The following is a 15,462-nucleotide window of genomic DNA, read 5'->3' as shown; positions in this document are numbered from 1 at the left end:
AAAAGTACGTTATTCTTAATGCAATTTTAAGATAATTATTATAACATTATTAAACTTATTATTTATTATAATTATAGTTGAATAATGAAAATACATTTTTTTCCTTTATCAAATTATGTTATCACGTTATTAGAATAGGGTCCCGTATTTTACTTCTTCTCTCTTTAAAGATTAAGTGTGTTTTATTTATTTTATTTCTTCTAAAATAATTGTTTATTATATTAATTTCTTCAAAAATTTTACAAAAAAAGGATTATAAGCTTATTAATTACAAAATATAAACGGAAAGGATTTGACATTAACAGGAATTCAATTATTATATATATTGTTATCTTATATTAGCAATCAATGTTGACTATTTTTCAGTTTAATTTAAAATATTAATTTTAAAATCAAAAAGTGGCTTTTCAATACAACGATTTGGGTGATTAGAGAAAAATACGTCATTATATTCTCATTAAATATGATTTTGCAACTTACAATGTTGGTATAAGTTTGTTTTTTCTAAATAACTATAAATAGTTAAAGTCATCGTTTTGTTTATTGCTATCTTGAAGTAATCCACTCACGGGTTTCTTGGACTTGTGATCAACTACGTTACTTCTCTGGTGGTTTTCATCATCTTCAATTTCATCAGGTTTGCTTCATTCGATCAATCAAATTTCCACTTTCACGTTTTCCCTCATTACTTATCTGTACTTTGACCATTATTTTACTATTATCTGTTAATTTTATACTTTTTTATTTCTTTTCTGATATCCATTTCTCTAAATTTTTCAAAAGAGACACTGTAGGTAGGAGATGATCATCTTTTTTAGAACTTATTAGGGTTCCTTTTCCACTCTATGCAAAAGCAATTGTTTTCGCAGATTTTTTCCTGTATCTCCTTCTGCTTCTTGTTTGTGTTAATATCGTCTGACTTATAGAGTTGCTCAAGTTTTGGGTTTTGTTTCGTTTTATGATGTTTCTAACTTGTTTCATTGTTTATTATCTTTAGATAATGGAAATGATTTTGAATCTTTGTTGATTGGTGAATTACCTTTTCTTTGTGAGATTATGGATATTTTATTTTAATTGAATTTTGTTGATTCCAATTTCAGCAGGAATGGCAAGGAGCTACTTCAAACAAGAGCATGATCTTGGTAAACCTTTTGCTTCCTCTTTTTTCCCCCAATTGTTCGAAACTTTTGTTGTGTGCTTGAGATATAGGTAGGTATTATATTAATAATAGTTTTCTTTCCAGAGAAGAGAAGAGCAGAGGCTGCTAGAATTAGAGAAAAATACCCAGACAGGATCCCGGTGAGAATTGCCAATTCTATTTTTCTTTGCTACTGTCTAAATACTTATGCATTTTTTGGTGATAGCTGAGGTATACATTTTTGCAGAAGACTTGTTCTTTTACGTGTTGTTCTTTTTTTGCTGCTTGAGTAGGCTTTACTTTTTTGTATTTATTATTGATGAAACCTTGTTTATTATCTATAAACAAATGCATTTAGTCCTGCTCAGTGAGTCCTGTTTGGTGAACGTAATTTCGTTAGGCATTTTTCTATTCTTAGTTTAATGGATTTCTCACCGTAAATATCTGCTGTTCCTGTTAGCGCAGTCATTTCCCCTTGCCTTGTTTTACTTTGTTTCCAGGTTTCCTATTCTTACCTTTCCCTTTACTGAATATAATATCTCTGTAAACGTAGTTGTGTTCCTCATGAGAAGGGTCTGTATTCTATAGCGTGGAAATTTGTACTGTGTTTTAGATATCTTTTAAGGAAAAACCAATTTGGACTGCTATTGTGTATAAGTGACTAATATGGAAGTATTCTATATTGGAGGTTAAGTGATTGATTACAGAGTCATTGAATGATACAATGAATTCGAACTTAAGAAAGATTATTGGATGAGCTGTACATTTGTGAACGTTCTCAGAGGCTGGATACTGAGAAGGAAGCATCCTATATTCCTATTACTTTGTTGCCATTAAACATAGTCAGACATCTAGGTTAAATTTGATTACAGAGTAATATCAATATCCATATTTAAAGATAGGTCAATTTTAACTTTCCTAGTAGATACATTGTATACGTATCAAGGTATGGTATTTTAACTTGTATTTTGCTTACCTTAACTATCATTCTCTGAAGTGCATGTCATTGATATATCTGAAATTTTGTGCTAAATTATTCTGGATATGCCTGAAGGTTATTGTGGAGAAGGCAGAAAGAAGTGACATCCCAAGTATTGACAAGAAAAAGTAAGCTGTTGCCTATATATTTCTTCTTGTGTGGAAAATACGATATTATTAGACAAATTTTAACCGGTGGCCTAAGGACTTTCTCTTTATTGATTTCTTAATTGAGGCCCTCATACACCGTTAAGTATGACCCTATTAAATATTTCCATTCTGATGTATGGAATTTAAAGTTTAGCTTAGACAAAAAAATACATTTTATTATTGTTGGATTACTAACTGTGTATAGCATACCTGTTAAAAGTGTTTCGTAATTCCATTTGGTTGCCTTAGAATAAATGCAGGATCTTATGCTTGTTGAACTATTCTAAAGTGTTGCATAAATGTGATACACAATGATAAAGCTATATTGATCATAATCACGGTGTGTAACCAGCTTGTATAAATTGAACAGATGATATACCAAAAATGGATAAAGACGACTTAAAAATTTGGCATGAGTGACTATTAGCAATACTGCAATACTTAAGAAAATGGATGATTTTGGTAGCTTCAAACAGTAAACGGACCTGAATTTTAACATGGGTAAACAAAATTATGAATTACTTTTCTATTTCTGAAAGCTTGGTTGTAATGGTTGTGTGTCTTTGCTTTTGTTAGCTAATAACTAGATTTTAGGGTGTAATGAATTTATCATTGGCCGTTGTCTTATGCCAGACAACGTATTAAATTTGTAACGTGGTTGGCAGCCGTATACTGTGTATTATGAATCTGAATGACAACATTGCAGGTACCTTGTCCCTGCTGACTTGACTGTTGGACAGTTTGTCTACGTGATCCGCAAAAGGATCAAGCTAAGTGCAGAAAAGGCAATCTTTATATTTGTGGACAACGTCCTTCCTCCTACAGGTGAACTGAGGCAAACACATGCTCATTCTCTCTCTTTTAGTATATATGATTCTCTAGATTTCTAATATAGAATAAGCCTTATCCTATTGCATGACTTGATAATTATCAATTTCTTCAGGAGCAATTATGTCTGCCATATATGATGAGAAGAAGGACGAGGATGGGTTTCTCTATGTTACATACAGTGGCGAGAATACCTTTGGGGATTTCATTTCCATTCAGGAGCCCTTATAAATTAACTGCTTATGATTTGGTCTCTCTGGTCTGTCAGATAAATTCGTTATAGTACTTCTGTCAAGAATCTTATTCTCAATGTTTTGTACAGTTGTATATAAATTCCGTGAACTTGATTAATATTAAAAGTTCTCCCATTCAGTCTTTCAACTCCTTTCTCGGTTTACATCAGGCATATATTGGAATGTTCATTGATACAATGGATCAGTAGTACAAAACTTGAATTTTAAATATCTTCAAGATGGTCCACCACCCATTGTCTCTTGTTTCCCCTTCTTTCTATCTGGATAAATGGTTAATTAGAATATGCTAGAAGCAGGGAATTGAGTCGTTCATTATATGGCAGAATAGGGGTCTAATTCGAAATGAAGTATTTCATCTTTCATTAAGCACAAGAAAAAGTGAAACTATAATAACAAAACTACTGCGTACTTATTTTGCCCTGTGAAATATTTACTTATGCTGATCATACTACTTTACATGATTTACATTTATTAATTAAAATCATGTTGCATTACAAACATGTAGAGGCATGCATGTCGGAGACAGTAGAATCTGAAGGATGTGTCATTGCATTGCTACACAGAACCTAGAATTTGATATCTGGTCCTTAGTGAAGCAATGGTTATTGTGACAATGCGTTGCTTTTGATGGCAGATGGTGTACGTTCCATGTGGCATGCTCCTTGGCTGCTGGGAAGAGAGTTGAAGGTGACGGTTTAGCCATGCTCCCTTGTCTCTAAAACTCCTCGTCCCCATTCCCCACTCCTCTGTAGGTCCCATATGTTGTCATTGCCATTTTCATATGCCACTTGAGCTTTGAAATAATGCAAGAGAATTTCAACTTCGAGAAAAATAGGATTTGCTATCGGTAGCCTTCAACTTAAAGATAATGTTTTCAATTATCTTTTATTTTATTGTGAACAACTATAAAAGTGTTATTTTGTTTTCATTAAAAAATTTGTTTTTATAAGTTGGTACATAAATTATTAGAATAAGTTTTGTTTTTTTATTTCTCACATTGCTTTATGATTTTTTTTTTATAATTATTGTTAAAGTTTTAAACAATAATTCTTTTTCTTACAATGCAAAGGTCCTTAAGAGTCCAAATTTTCTATTGAAAAACGGAATGAATAAAACTCAAGGGAAGAACCTGTTTTTAATCTCTACATTTTTCTCATGGCCGATGAATTTAATGTCGACTTAGAACGTCTATGAATTTAACTTGTAAAAAAAATTTGAATTTAGTTTCTATTGGATTTATTGTGTTGTTTAATATTAAAAGAGATGGAATCTATACTTTTTTAAGTTTGAGAATTTGATTTGTTCATGCGAAAGTACACATTTTTTAACAAGTTTAACTGATATAAAAACTAAGTACTTTTAACATGAAAGAACAGAAATTTGAAGACGTTTATCTGAAAGAATAGATATTAAAAATATGTTCATCTCTTGTATCAACTATAGCTATGTAAAGTAATTTTGATGTTTTTAGCTTTTCCCCTATTATCAGGTCACAGTCTAGTTTTGAGCCCGAATTAGCCGAAACTACTCGATCTCGCTTTCATTAAACCGACTTCGTTTTGGTTTGTCTCTAGCCAGTTTTGTGATGGCATCCTTTTCCTGCAATGAGAAAACCATCAAACTTCACCGGCCTAATATCCAACATTTATCACTCGTCTCTTCCTTAATTAATGGAAAAACCTTGTCCAACAAAACAATAAGAAGCTAGCAGTTAACGCATTCATGCAATTGCAATTTTGGCAGCATTCTACCACTACTAGTTTTTCAGCATAAATGCCATGTAGTCACTCCTTATTTCTGTCCCTTAATTATTTTGATTAGAATCTTAATTCCCCAAGAAAAAGCTAATAGTTCAGTCTTTGTGGTAGGGATTGCAAATGGGGTTTCTGTCTGGAGTGATTAAAAATAACCGAGAATAGGGGTAAGGGGACAAATGTGGACCCTTGATATCTTCATTTTCGTTTTCAAGGTTCATCTCCCAAACACATGCATGTTCTCTTAAAGAACGTTCTCCATCCCATACAAAACCTGCATTTAATGCACCCTCTATTCTACCATTACATATTTGTGAAAACCTTACTCTATAAGTCTATTCATAAGAACCTCACTCTTTCTCTGTTCCTAACTTAGACCCAGCAAACTCATCTCGGCATGACTCCTCTTTCTCTTGCCATGATCCTTCTCCTTAGTGTTTCTGTGCATGCATGCACTGCCCGATTTCCTAGTCTTTCTAAAAAAGACACCCCTCATAAGGTTGGGTTCCTAATACCAACTATTCCATTTCCGTATGCCATATAAGATCACATTGCATTAGTTCTCCGTACGGGACAGAAGATATTTTGTTCACCATATTTGGAAGCATTTGAAATTATATACAGATAGAGACTAAGATTTGTGATTATCTACAGGAACTACACAAGGTCAAATTATTGGAGACGTTAACTGCATCTAGTAGCTTGAAGGATTACAGGCTACAGGAAAATCAACAGCAGCAACAGAAACTCGCGAATAATGAATTGAACACTTGTGAGAGTTGTAGCATGTCATCCACTTTGAAGGAACCGATCGTAGAGGCAGCTTCAGGTGCTTAATTTTCTAGAAAATCTATCCTTTCCCAAACACACACAGCAGCCACGAGCTCAAGCAATAGAGAAATGAAACTTCCAATGTTTATTACTGTTCATGGTTGAAAAGGTTACTCTAAGCAGTTGTTTAAAGAATTTTAGTCATTTTCTGTTAATACAAAACAAATGAAGTTTGCCTTTATTTTCTCAGGAAAATTATCTAAAGTACGTCTACCTTACATGTGAGGTGTCATGTAACTGAGTTATATATATATATATATATATATATAGGTGCATTAATGTCATTTTATCTCACCTTCTCTCTCAGAATATAAATCTATAATTGTGTAATTTCTTATATAAATTACTCTAGCCTTATGCACCCTTTATAACAATAAAGTGACGGTGGTGGAATGGGTATGCAGGGACATCTTTTCAAATGGATTCGCCATCCTTTCACGCAGCAGAGGTAATATACAGTAAAATTTAGCTAGATTTTTGATAGAGTTATTTGCCTCCCAAATGAGAGGGGCCATATAATGGAAATGGTTTTTATTTAAAATCTGTGAAGAAGTTTATAATAGAGAAAAGTTTATTAAATTTTATAAAACTTTAATCTGTTTGAAATATGTTTTGTCCATGAATATAGATAAAGAATCTAGTTATGATAAATTCATGTCTTTCATATATTTCTGTTTCTGTTGTTCTAAAAGGATTTGTTGTGGGAGCGATACGTGTCTCTTGCTTGTGAATATTTATGAATATAGATTGTGAATGATAGAAAGCAATGAATGAGACATATAGGGTTGTGTAGGATGAGAGGGGGCCTGCACGGTCAATGCTGGGAGCTGCTCAGCATCATCACGTTGAAGAAACAATGCTTACAAAGGCCAGTGACACTGCAGAGGACATAGTTGAAATGGACTATGCTCAACCTCATCGGAAACCACCCATTCATAATGAAAAGCCTTGATTGCATGCATGCTTAGTTAGTGATTTATCGTCTGTATTTTTCGAAGAATGTTTATGCCATGTTGTAATTGGACCAAAGTATGATTACGATGTGTGCTATTTTACAAAAACATGCTGTATATTTTCACGATGATGTTTGGCATAAAGCAAGTGATGGATAAACACGAATAATATAATAACAGCCAGATTCGTTTATTTAGCATTTACGTTAGTCAAATCTACAGGCTAAAGACACCAAGGCACATGCAATGCCTCGGTGAAATGTCAGAATTCCCAGTTTTTGCATCAAAATAATTTGATTCACGTGAAAAGTGTGGACTGGTACGTAGACATGGATTGAAATAGAATAGTTGCCAACTTTTAAGGCGTGTATCAGAACAGTTGGTATTTCTCTTAAATGCTGGTCGTAGTTAAAGTCTGTACCCAACTTCCGTTTACTGTCCTAAGTTAGTTAACTCTATTCTGGCTCCAACAAATACTATAAAGCCAATATTTTCATTACTGTAGGAATATAAAAACATAGTGAGAATTGTTTTTACCGGGATCCGAAGGAAAAACCTTCGGATAGGTGATAAGATTTGATATTAAGAGATGGAACAGAGAAAAAAATTATCTCTAAAAAGTTCTCCAATGCTAAGATTTGATATTAAGATCTGGGACAGAGAAAAAATTTATCTTTAGAAAATTCTCCAATACTGAAGAAAAAAAATTGAATCTTTTAAGTAAAAAAGAGGAACTATGAGAATGTGTATTTCTTGATAAAATATTATGTATATTTATAGAGTTTTTGGATAGATAAAATTAATAAAACGATAATGTAACATCTTTATTTCATATTGTCTGTTTTAGAGTTTGTACTTCATCACATCTACATCTTTTTAAAGGTTTTCGAAGGATAAATGGAGAAAGAGTATTTAAACTTCTCTAATCTAATCTAGACTCTTAAGTGATATAAATTGGGCGTGATAGGATTGAGGAAGTCTTAAAAAAATTTCAGCCAGAGGTAGCCAAGTTGAGAATAAGAAGTCCATTTGGTCATATATGTACGAGGAAAGACCTAAAGCTCGTATAAAGTTTTAGTAATATAAACATAAATCATTCAAGTTGAGATGGGAATAAATGTTCATTTTCAATGGAGACTTTAAAAGACTCATGATTCGTCTTAGAATTCTTGTATTGATGTTACGATAGATGTCGATCCCAAATTTATTAAGTAGCAGTTTTAGGTTCAATTACTTATCCACTTTGAAATGTGTTATGAAGTAATTAAAGTATCTTTAGTATTCATTCCTATGAAACTATTAGACTTAATATGAAGATAAATATATTAATTAATAGAAAGGAATAAATTAATTAATGCAGGAAGCAAACAATGCATATCTCACATGTGGTGTAACATGCCTACATCTCTAGCTTTTAACTAACTTCTAACGGGTACTCTTTTGTCATGTTGTATTTAAAAACTTCAATAATTTCTTACTTTAATATTAGTAGAACTACTTAGATTTTAATACGAAGAGTTACAGATAACTTCCAACCGCTTTTAACCGACTGGATAAGAACCCATATCACTGTGTCCAGACACTCTATCAAGTTGCGAATTGAAGCATCTAATTCAAACATTCTCATATTCATCAATAAAACCTACAAACAAATGACTCCAGAAATCTAAATGGAAAGTAAAATTTTCAACAAATATATAGAATGTGAACTTATGATCCTGGTTGTAATTTATGTCTCCAACAAAACATAACGAGCACACGTTACAAAATTAAGCTCTGTATATGCAACCTAAATTCTTTAACAATCGCAACAGTCTTGATTAAAATCAGGTTAAAAATGATATGGTAATTCTCCAGTTTCCATTTATTCAAAAAGGTAATCTTGAGTCATTTAAACTCATCTACCATGACTTCACTCTGCAAAAGAAAGGAACATATCATCATGTTTAATTTTAAAGCAAACATCCAAATATCAGTGAAAACATGAGAACAAGTCCTGTATAAAATATTGTGTTGGAAAGTCGAATTGAACCTGTCTCCATTCTTAAGGTGCATCTTGTATATTGTTGAAGAAAGTTATGATTTTTTTAGGGTTCCTCCGATAAGTTTGGGACCAAATTTGAAACAGACCTAAATGAGAATTGTGGACCAATCCAACAGCTAGGTGAAGAAAGTTTCTGCAGTGTTTGGACCACTTCCTTTCTGAGCGTACACTGATTTTGAATGAGATCCAACATCCTGCGCAGGAGACACTCCAAAAGAAAAATGGACCATTTGCCAACACCACTGCCTCTACCCTAACGTAGACTCCAGACAAAATCAACTTCACTCATGTGCTTTTTCATCCTTCAACTTCACAATATATAATAGAGACATTAAAATATATATATATAATAAATTTTAAGTTTAATTTAACTTTACATAAATAACAAAGTATCACAATATTTCTTTACTTAGAGATTTATATCTTGTAAATGCCTGTTCCTATTTTTCATCTGCATGATGTGTTTGTTTCTTTTCAGGTGACATATTCAACGGATGTTCTTTCTCCTGTTCTACAAGCCGCAGTGTTGCATTCTTTCTTGTCATCTCAGATTGTGCTATGAAACAGACTACAACAAATGCTACTAATACAAAAAAATTCCAAACACAGCTTATAAATCAAGATGCACACCAGACCAATCCATCTCAAGTTAAGGCATCTGAACCTGAGGCCATTGAAAATCCAATTAACCAGACAAGTAAAAATGCTCGAATCCAAAAAGGAAAACCCTCGTGACTCTTGAAGGATTCTGTACAGGGCTTATAAATCACAATGATGTGCCTTCTAGAGCTGGCAAATCCACAGTAGAAAAGCCTAGGGATCCCACAAGAAGGAACACTGAAACAGGTTCAGCTCGTTCAATCCAGACAGCACATTTAAATGATGACGTAACCATGACTGATGTGAGAGCTTCTAGACAACCACATCAACCAAAAAAGTATTATTATTGGAATGGTATAAAGTTATAAATAATTTTTTTGTGCCGTTGAAGGCATGGTTTTTAGTTTTGATCTGCAAGCTGTTGACGTAACCACACTGAATTTTTGAAGTCTCCACATTTGTCCACAATTTCTTGCGATATTGCTTACCATGGTTGAATATGTAATTCTAGCTGTACAATTTTGGACAGTTAACAGGGGCTTGCTATGAAAAGATCTGGATTAAAGCTAATGTAGATGGGTCTTATAAGCTTCAAGAACATCTTACTAGCTGTGGTGGAGTTTTCCGTGATCACACACGTTAAATCTTGGAACATTCTGTTTCGGGTAACTCTTAAATGAAGTTAATTTAAAAATTGTGTTTGGGTTTGTAGCGTAACTTTTCGTGTGTATTTTAAGTGTGACACTGCAATCTCTTATTTTTCTGTCAGATCATCAGATCCAACGTCTAATGGCTTTAGTGTGCAATCTGAACTGTGGGGTGTCCTGACTGCCCTGAAGCTTGCTAAGGAGAAAAGGATTTCTCAGTTGTGGACTGTGTTCTGAATAAACGGGCGGAAAAATATGATCTTTATACTCCTCTTGTTCAGTCGATACTTGAGTTTATTGAGGGAAATTGGAAGGTTCGAATCTCTCATTGCTATCGTGAAGGAAACCAAGTTGCTGACTGGTTGTCAAAATTTGGGCATAGTAAGGAGATAGGTCTCCGAGTGGCTGACGCGATTGTTATTTTTAAAGTTAAATATAATTCTGTTTACAATCAAATGATTTTATTGAAACTTTCATTATATTAATTTGTTTATTGAAAGTTATTAACAACTGTTTTCAAGACAATCTAATGAATTTTTTTTTGACAAATTGCTACATATTAATAAACGGTTTTTATCATTATTCTCATTTATTTTGTTTTGATCGTACTATTTGTAAGATTTATGTTGTTTTTTTAATGATTGTTGATCACTACTAAAAGTCAAAATCATTTACATGATCGGTTTCATTACATGAATTTTTCATTGTATTATAAGTCATTCTCATTTAACACGAGATGACCTTGTTTTCTATTTGATTGTTGATTTAAAGTTGTTTTTTGCCCGTTCTAAAACAACTTATAAATTTATATTATAAGCTAATTAGCATTATATAAGCAACTCCAAAATTTATATTTGGCTGATTGATCCAAGTGAGTTTGAACCTTTTTCGCATGACATTCTTAAATTGTTGTAGATCCTTTTGTCAATCAATTTATATCAGCATCAGTTGCACTTCATTATTACTGATTTGAAAATAAACCTTTTCTAATATCTGAAATAGGATTATGAAAACTTAACAAAAAAAGTAGTTCCACCAATCTACGGCTACTCGTTCCGGCTACCAGAAATGCTGTGAAGAAGAAATAAAGGAATGGAATGAGACTGATTTCTATAATACATAAATCAGTATAGACAAGGAAAAATACCATCGTCAATACCCAGAATTCAAAATACTTGAATTCAAAACACATTATTAACTTTAAAAAGATTTATTCAAAATTATTATAATTACTCGTGTATAAGAACATTTTTTATTGACAAAAATAAATACGTAGCGTTGAACAAGCTCGAAATGAATTACGCTAAAAAATCACTATTTCCATTACGAATACATTGTTGAAGTTGAATTACAAATTCATGATACACAACTGTATAATAAAGAAAGAAAAAAGTTCCATGTTCACTTATCTGAAAAGTATCGATGGTAACAACTTTGAGGTAACCATATAAGTCGAATATTTTTTAGAGGTATTAAGCATAGGAACTGACTGTAAATTCCGTATCAAGCTTGGCAATTGAAATCGAAGATGGAACTGTAAATCTAAAGTAGGCTAAAATATATTGTCAAATTACAGGTTGTAAGAAGTTACAAGATTTTTATAGCCTCGTGTCTATTACCTCATGACACACAAGCTGTTGAAGTTTCGCTTATTTCTGCCAAATATACTTCGTATCTCACTTTTATATGCTCTCCCAAACAAAGTTTCAGATTTTCAACATCTGAGAATGGTCAATGTCTCCAGTAAACAAATGCGAACAAGAAAATGACAGTCAATAACATTCCTGCATATTTGATCCATTGGTCGACACGGTTTCGTCTCTCAATTAGCCTCAAAACAGAGTTAGATATCCCAACTGTATTGAGGATGTCCAATGCTTTTCTATGTGCACTCTGCATCCCAGATATATGTCCAAATGAAGAGGTATATCAACAACAATATAATGGATTAATAATGCTCCATTAATTATCACTAAGAAATTAAAACCCTAAAAAAACTGGATGCGATGAAGGTTAATAATATAGAAAACAACATGAAAAGGATAAAACCTACACTTTTTCAACAAGAGAATACGACAATGAAAACCATCAAACAAACTAAGTTTGATTCCAATTTTCAATGAGTGAAGCCCAAAAAAGAAGAATTACAAGAACACACTTTCTTGGTATTCCCCGAAATGGATTCTTCAAGAGAGATGCACTCAGTGTAAATGGAAGTAGAAGTAATGGTTCAAATTTAAAGGGAAAAGGGGACAAGAAAGTGTTATGTTTAAAACCTGAACCATAAAATAGCATTAATGAGAAATAGAGATAAAAAGCATAATTATATTTAACGTTACTAATGACTTAGTGGATATGTTTAAGAGGTGAACATCTGAAACAGAAACAGCACGAAAAGAACAATAAGATAGGAAATTGATATTTTACGCAATTACAATCTAAATTTCTTCCGTAGAAAAACTACAATTGTAGCCTATAAACAAACATAATATTTAATTTGACACCAATAATCACAAAGATATTATTCTAGCTAACCCTAAACTGTAGAATATAAATGTTGTCACAACAGAAATGAAATGAATTACCTTCAAGCGTTCTCTTTGACCATGTATTGAAGAAAGGATGGCTTCCCCAATTGCATTTGCATTTTCTAGTTCCCTGGCAGAAGCGCGAACTGAATGTAATGCTTGTGCCTCCTCATCAAAAATTCTCAGAACATGAGCAGAATCCCCATTCTAGCAATTTCAAATGAAGTTGTTATCAGCAAATGACGATAAAAATAAGCCACAAAACTAGAGCATGATGGTAACAACATACAGCTCGTCCCAACAGTTCTGCTCTCTCATTAGCTTCTCTCATTCGTTTCTGATGCCGTAAGTTATATTTATCCAAACTTGCTCTTAGTGATTCAGCCTCCTCAGCTATCTGTTCCACTTTTCTAAATAAGAAACATAATACCTTTAATGAAAATCCTCAACTAGAATACTGCAATTCCAGCAGCAGAACCCATTATAGCATAGATATAAGCAGAGCACTTCGCGTGCTGCTCTTGGCCCGACCCTGCCCGAGTGCTTTGTCGCCCAAGGTGTACCTGTAGCTCTCTGGTCTTGACCCACGGCCTAGGAGCTTTTTATTTCGTAATGTTCCGTAGGCCTCTCTCGAGTGACCTAAGCATTTAGTACTTGGATCTTTTTATCAATTAACGACGTTTGCAACGTCTAGCTTTGAGAACAATTTTGGGAATTTACATTAACATACATAACAAATTGCAATAACAAACAGAAATCAAACAGACAGAACCAATACAACATCACTCATACATTTCGAATCACCAACCATCTAATCCCTAGCACTTTTCTACATTTCGAATCACCAATCATCTAATCCCTAGCACTTTTCCATTCCATCCCAAATAACAACATTTCGCATTGAATTTTAATTACTCTCCCGATTAATTCCAAACAAAATATTGGCATCATTCTTCAAATTTTCAAGAGGCGCAACTCTGAACTCCAATAATATGGACAAAAAACACAGTAGCAATATCATCAGAAAAAGATACGAAATTGTCTGCATTCTTCCACAATCAAATATGCAATTCCGAACTCAAACAACCACCGCGCGAAACAACATGCACAAATTATTTAAAGCAATTTCCTCAAAAACACACAAATATCCTCATGAAAACAATTGATTCAACTGAGATCGGGATCGAAATCGTTCACCTTTTCCAGAGATCGCGTTGAGGTTTTGCTGTGACGGATCGCCAGAGGCGCTCAATCTCCACGCAGAGGGATTGGATCTGAGTGATGTCCTTCTTCACAGCGAACGAAAGCTCCGTTTCGGCGCCGGTGCCGGCGGTGGCAGAGTACTCGAGGCGTTCGAGACGTTCAAGACCGTCACGAGACCTAAGCAGAAGTTTTTTTGCGGATTGGTGAATCTCCGATAACGTTCCTCCACCTCCTTCCATGGCGGCGACGGAGATGGTAATGGCGATAACGTTTCTCCGAGAGGTTGCTGTTCAATTTCACAGGAAAACAAAGCAGAATAAAGTTGGTTGGGTTGGGATATTTTTCCCATTTCAGACATTTCAATTGAATTTATTTTGTCTTATTAAATTAGTCAAGAAAAAATAAAATAAAATTGTACTTTCATTGTGATTTTAATAAAATAATATATTTTCTAAATTTTCTAAACAAATATAAATATATATATATATACACGCGCGCGCGAACCCGTGTTATTTAACTTTTTTCTATTTTTGCTTTATTTTATTTATAAAATTCTTTTTTGTAATTTTTCAGTTCTATTTTACTTTTAAATTTTTATATTTTAAAATTTTAATTTTCAAAATTTAAAAGTTTTTTCAGTTTTAGTCAACAATATTTAAAAATAAAAAGCAAAATAGATTATTTTGTATAGAAGATGTGTGTCATTTATTAAAATCTACATGGATTAATTATAAAATAATGATTTGGGAGTATTCATGACTTTTAACAATAAAAAAGTTAAAGTTATAAATAATCTTTTTATTAATCGAATTTTATTTCATAAGATTACCATATATCTAGTTTTTTTTTCGAATTTCTTTTCAAGTCTTTTTCTATATTTCTAAACACATTCTTATTTTTTTAAGATGAAGAAAGGATAAGATCAATCATAATAAAAAAAAATTACATACCCAGGTTCACTTTTTTAAGATTGTTTTGGTTTTTTGAACTACGTGAAAGTTAAATGTTAAATGTGCTGATTATTTATAATTATGGGATATGTTTAATTTTTTATTTGATCTTTAATTTTATAGCTAGGTAATTGTAATACCTAAAATTTTAAAATATTATTATTTATCATATATAATATAGTTATATTATATATAATTTTTATTTCAGAATATATATATATATATATATATATATATATATTAATATAGTCTTTATAAATTATATAATATTATTCATGAAGTGTGAACAATTATAATAATAAGTGATAGTAATATTATTTTCTAAGAGCATAATAATACAAATAATTATAGCCTTTATCAATAAATATTTATTATAATATAACATGTACTGTTAAAATACAACAAGAGGAAGCATCACTCAAAAAGTTATGAGTCAATAAATATAATAATACGTAGCTAAATTGTGAAAAACATGTTATTTTATCAGGTAGGGTGTTGAACAATTTTTTTAGTCGCTTTAAAACCAACAAACCTAAATTCTTCACTGTATAGAAGTAAACATAATTATTTATTTATTAAAAACTAAAATTAGGAGGGGAAATAA

The 15,462-nt window shown here is 32.3% G+C and overlaps 3 protein-coding genes across 6 annotated transcripts; 2 read left to right on the top strand and 1 right to left on the bottom strand.

Moving 5' to 3' along the window:
- Positions 1–517: 517 nt before the first annotated feature.
- On the top strand, positions 518–3,475 carry ATG8F (Ubiquitin-like superfamily protein). Of its 4 annotated transcripts, none has more exons than XM_088100711.1 (6): positions 518–637; positions 1,104–1,142; positions 1,232–1,299; positions 2,193–2,245; positions 2,973–3,091; positions 3,210–3,475. In XM_088100711.1, exons 2-6 carry the CDS (start codon positions 1,106–1,108, stop codon positions 3,323–3,325), a joined length of 393 nt encoding a protein of 130 aa, XP_087956837.1. In that variant the 5' UTR covers positions 518–637; positions 1,104–1,105; the 3' UTR covers positions 3,326–3,475. The 4 variants fall into 4 exon arrangements, with proteins under 4 accessions (XP_087956837.1, XP_087956836.1, XP_087956835.1 ...); XM_088100710.1 differs by having other exon boundaries at positions 522–637; positions 1,101–1,142; XM_088100709.1 differs by lacking the exon at positions 518–637 and adding an exon at positions 831–879 and having other exon boundaries at positions 1,101–1,142; positions 1,244–1,299.
- Positions 3,476–5,299: 1,824 nt separating this feature from the next.
- On the top strand, positions 5,300–7,062 carry RGF6 (root meristem growth factor). Its single transcript, XM_088099885.1, has 4 exons — positions 5,300–5,601; positions 5,757–5,931; positions 6,338–6,381; positions 6,727–7,062. Exons 1-4 carry the CDS (start codon positions 5,500–5,502, stop codon positions 6,883–6,885), a joined length of 480 nt encoding a protein of 159 aa, XP_087956011.1. The 5' UTR covers positions 5,300–5,499; the 3' UTR covers positions 6,886–7,062.
- A 4,631-nt stretch (positions 7,063–11,693) lies between these two features.
- On the bottom strand, positions 11,694–14,261 carry LOC124847656 (membrin-11-like). The gene is made up of 4 exons (XM_047325200.2): positions 13,903–14,261; positions 12,995–13,115; positions 12,763–12,912; positions 11,694–12,070 (listed from the first exon to the last, which is right to left on the bottom strand). Exons 1-4 carry the CDS (start codon positions 14,145–14,147, stop codon positions 11,909–11,911), a joined length of 678 nt encoding a protein of 225 aa, XP_047181156.2. The 5' UTR covers positions 14,148–14,261; the 3' UTR covers positions 11,694–11,908.
- Positions 14,262–15,462: the final 1,201 nt, after the last annotated feature.

This window comes from Vigna umbellata, chromosome 10, assembly GCF_029865625.1.
Source record: "Vigna umbellata cultivar VRB3 chromosome 10, Vumbellata_1.0, whole genome shotgun sequence".
NCBI lineage: Eukaryota > Viridiplantae > Streptophyta > Magnoliopsida > Fabales > Fabaceae > Vigna > Vigna umbellata.
This window is presented reverse-complemented; position numbering and strand designations above follow the sequence as displayed.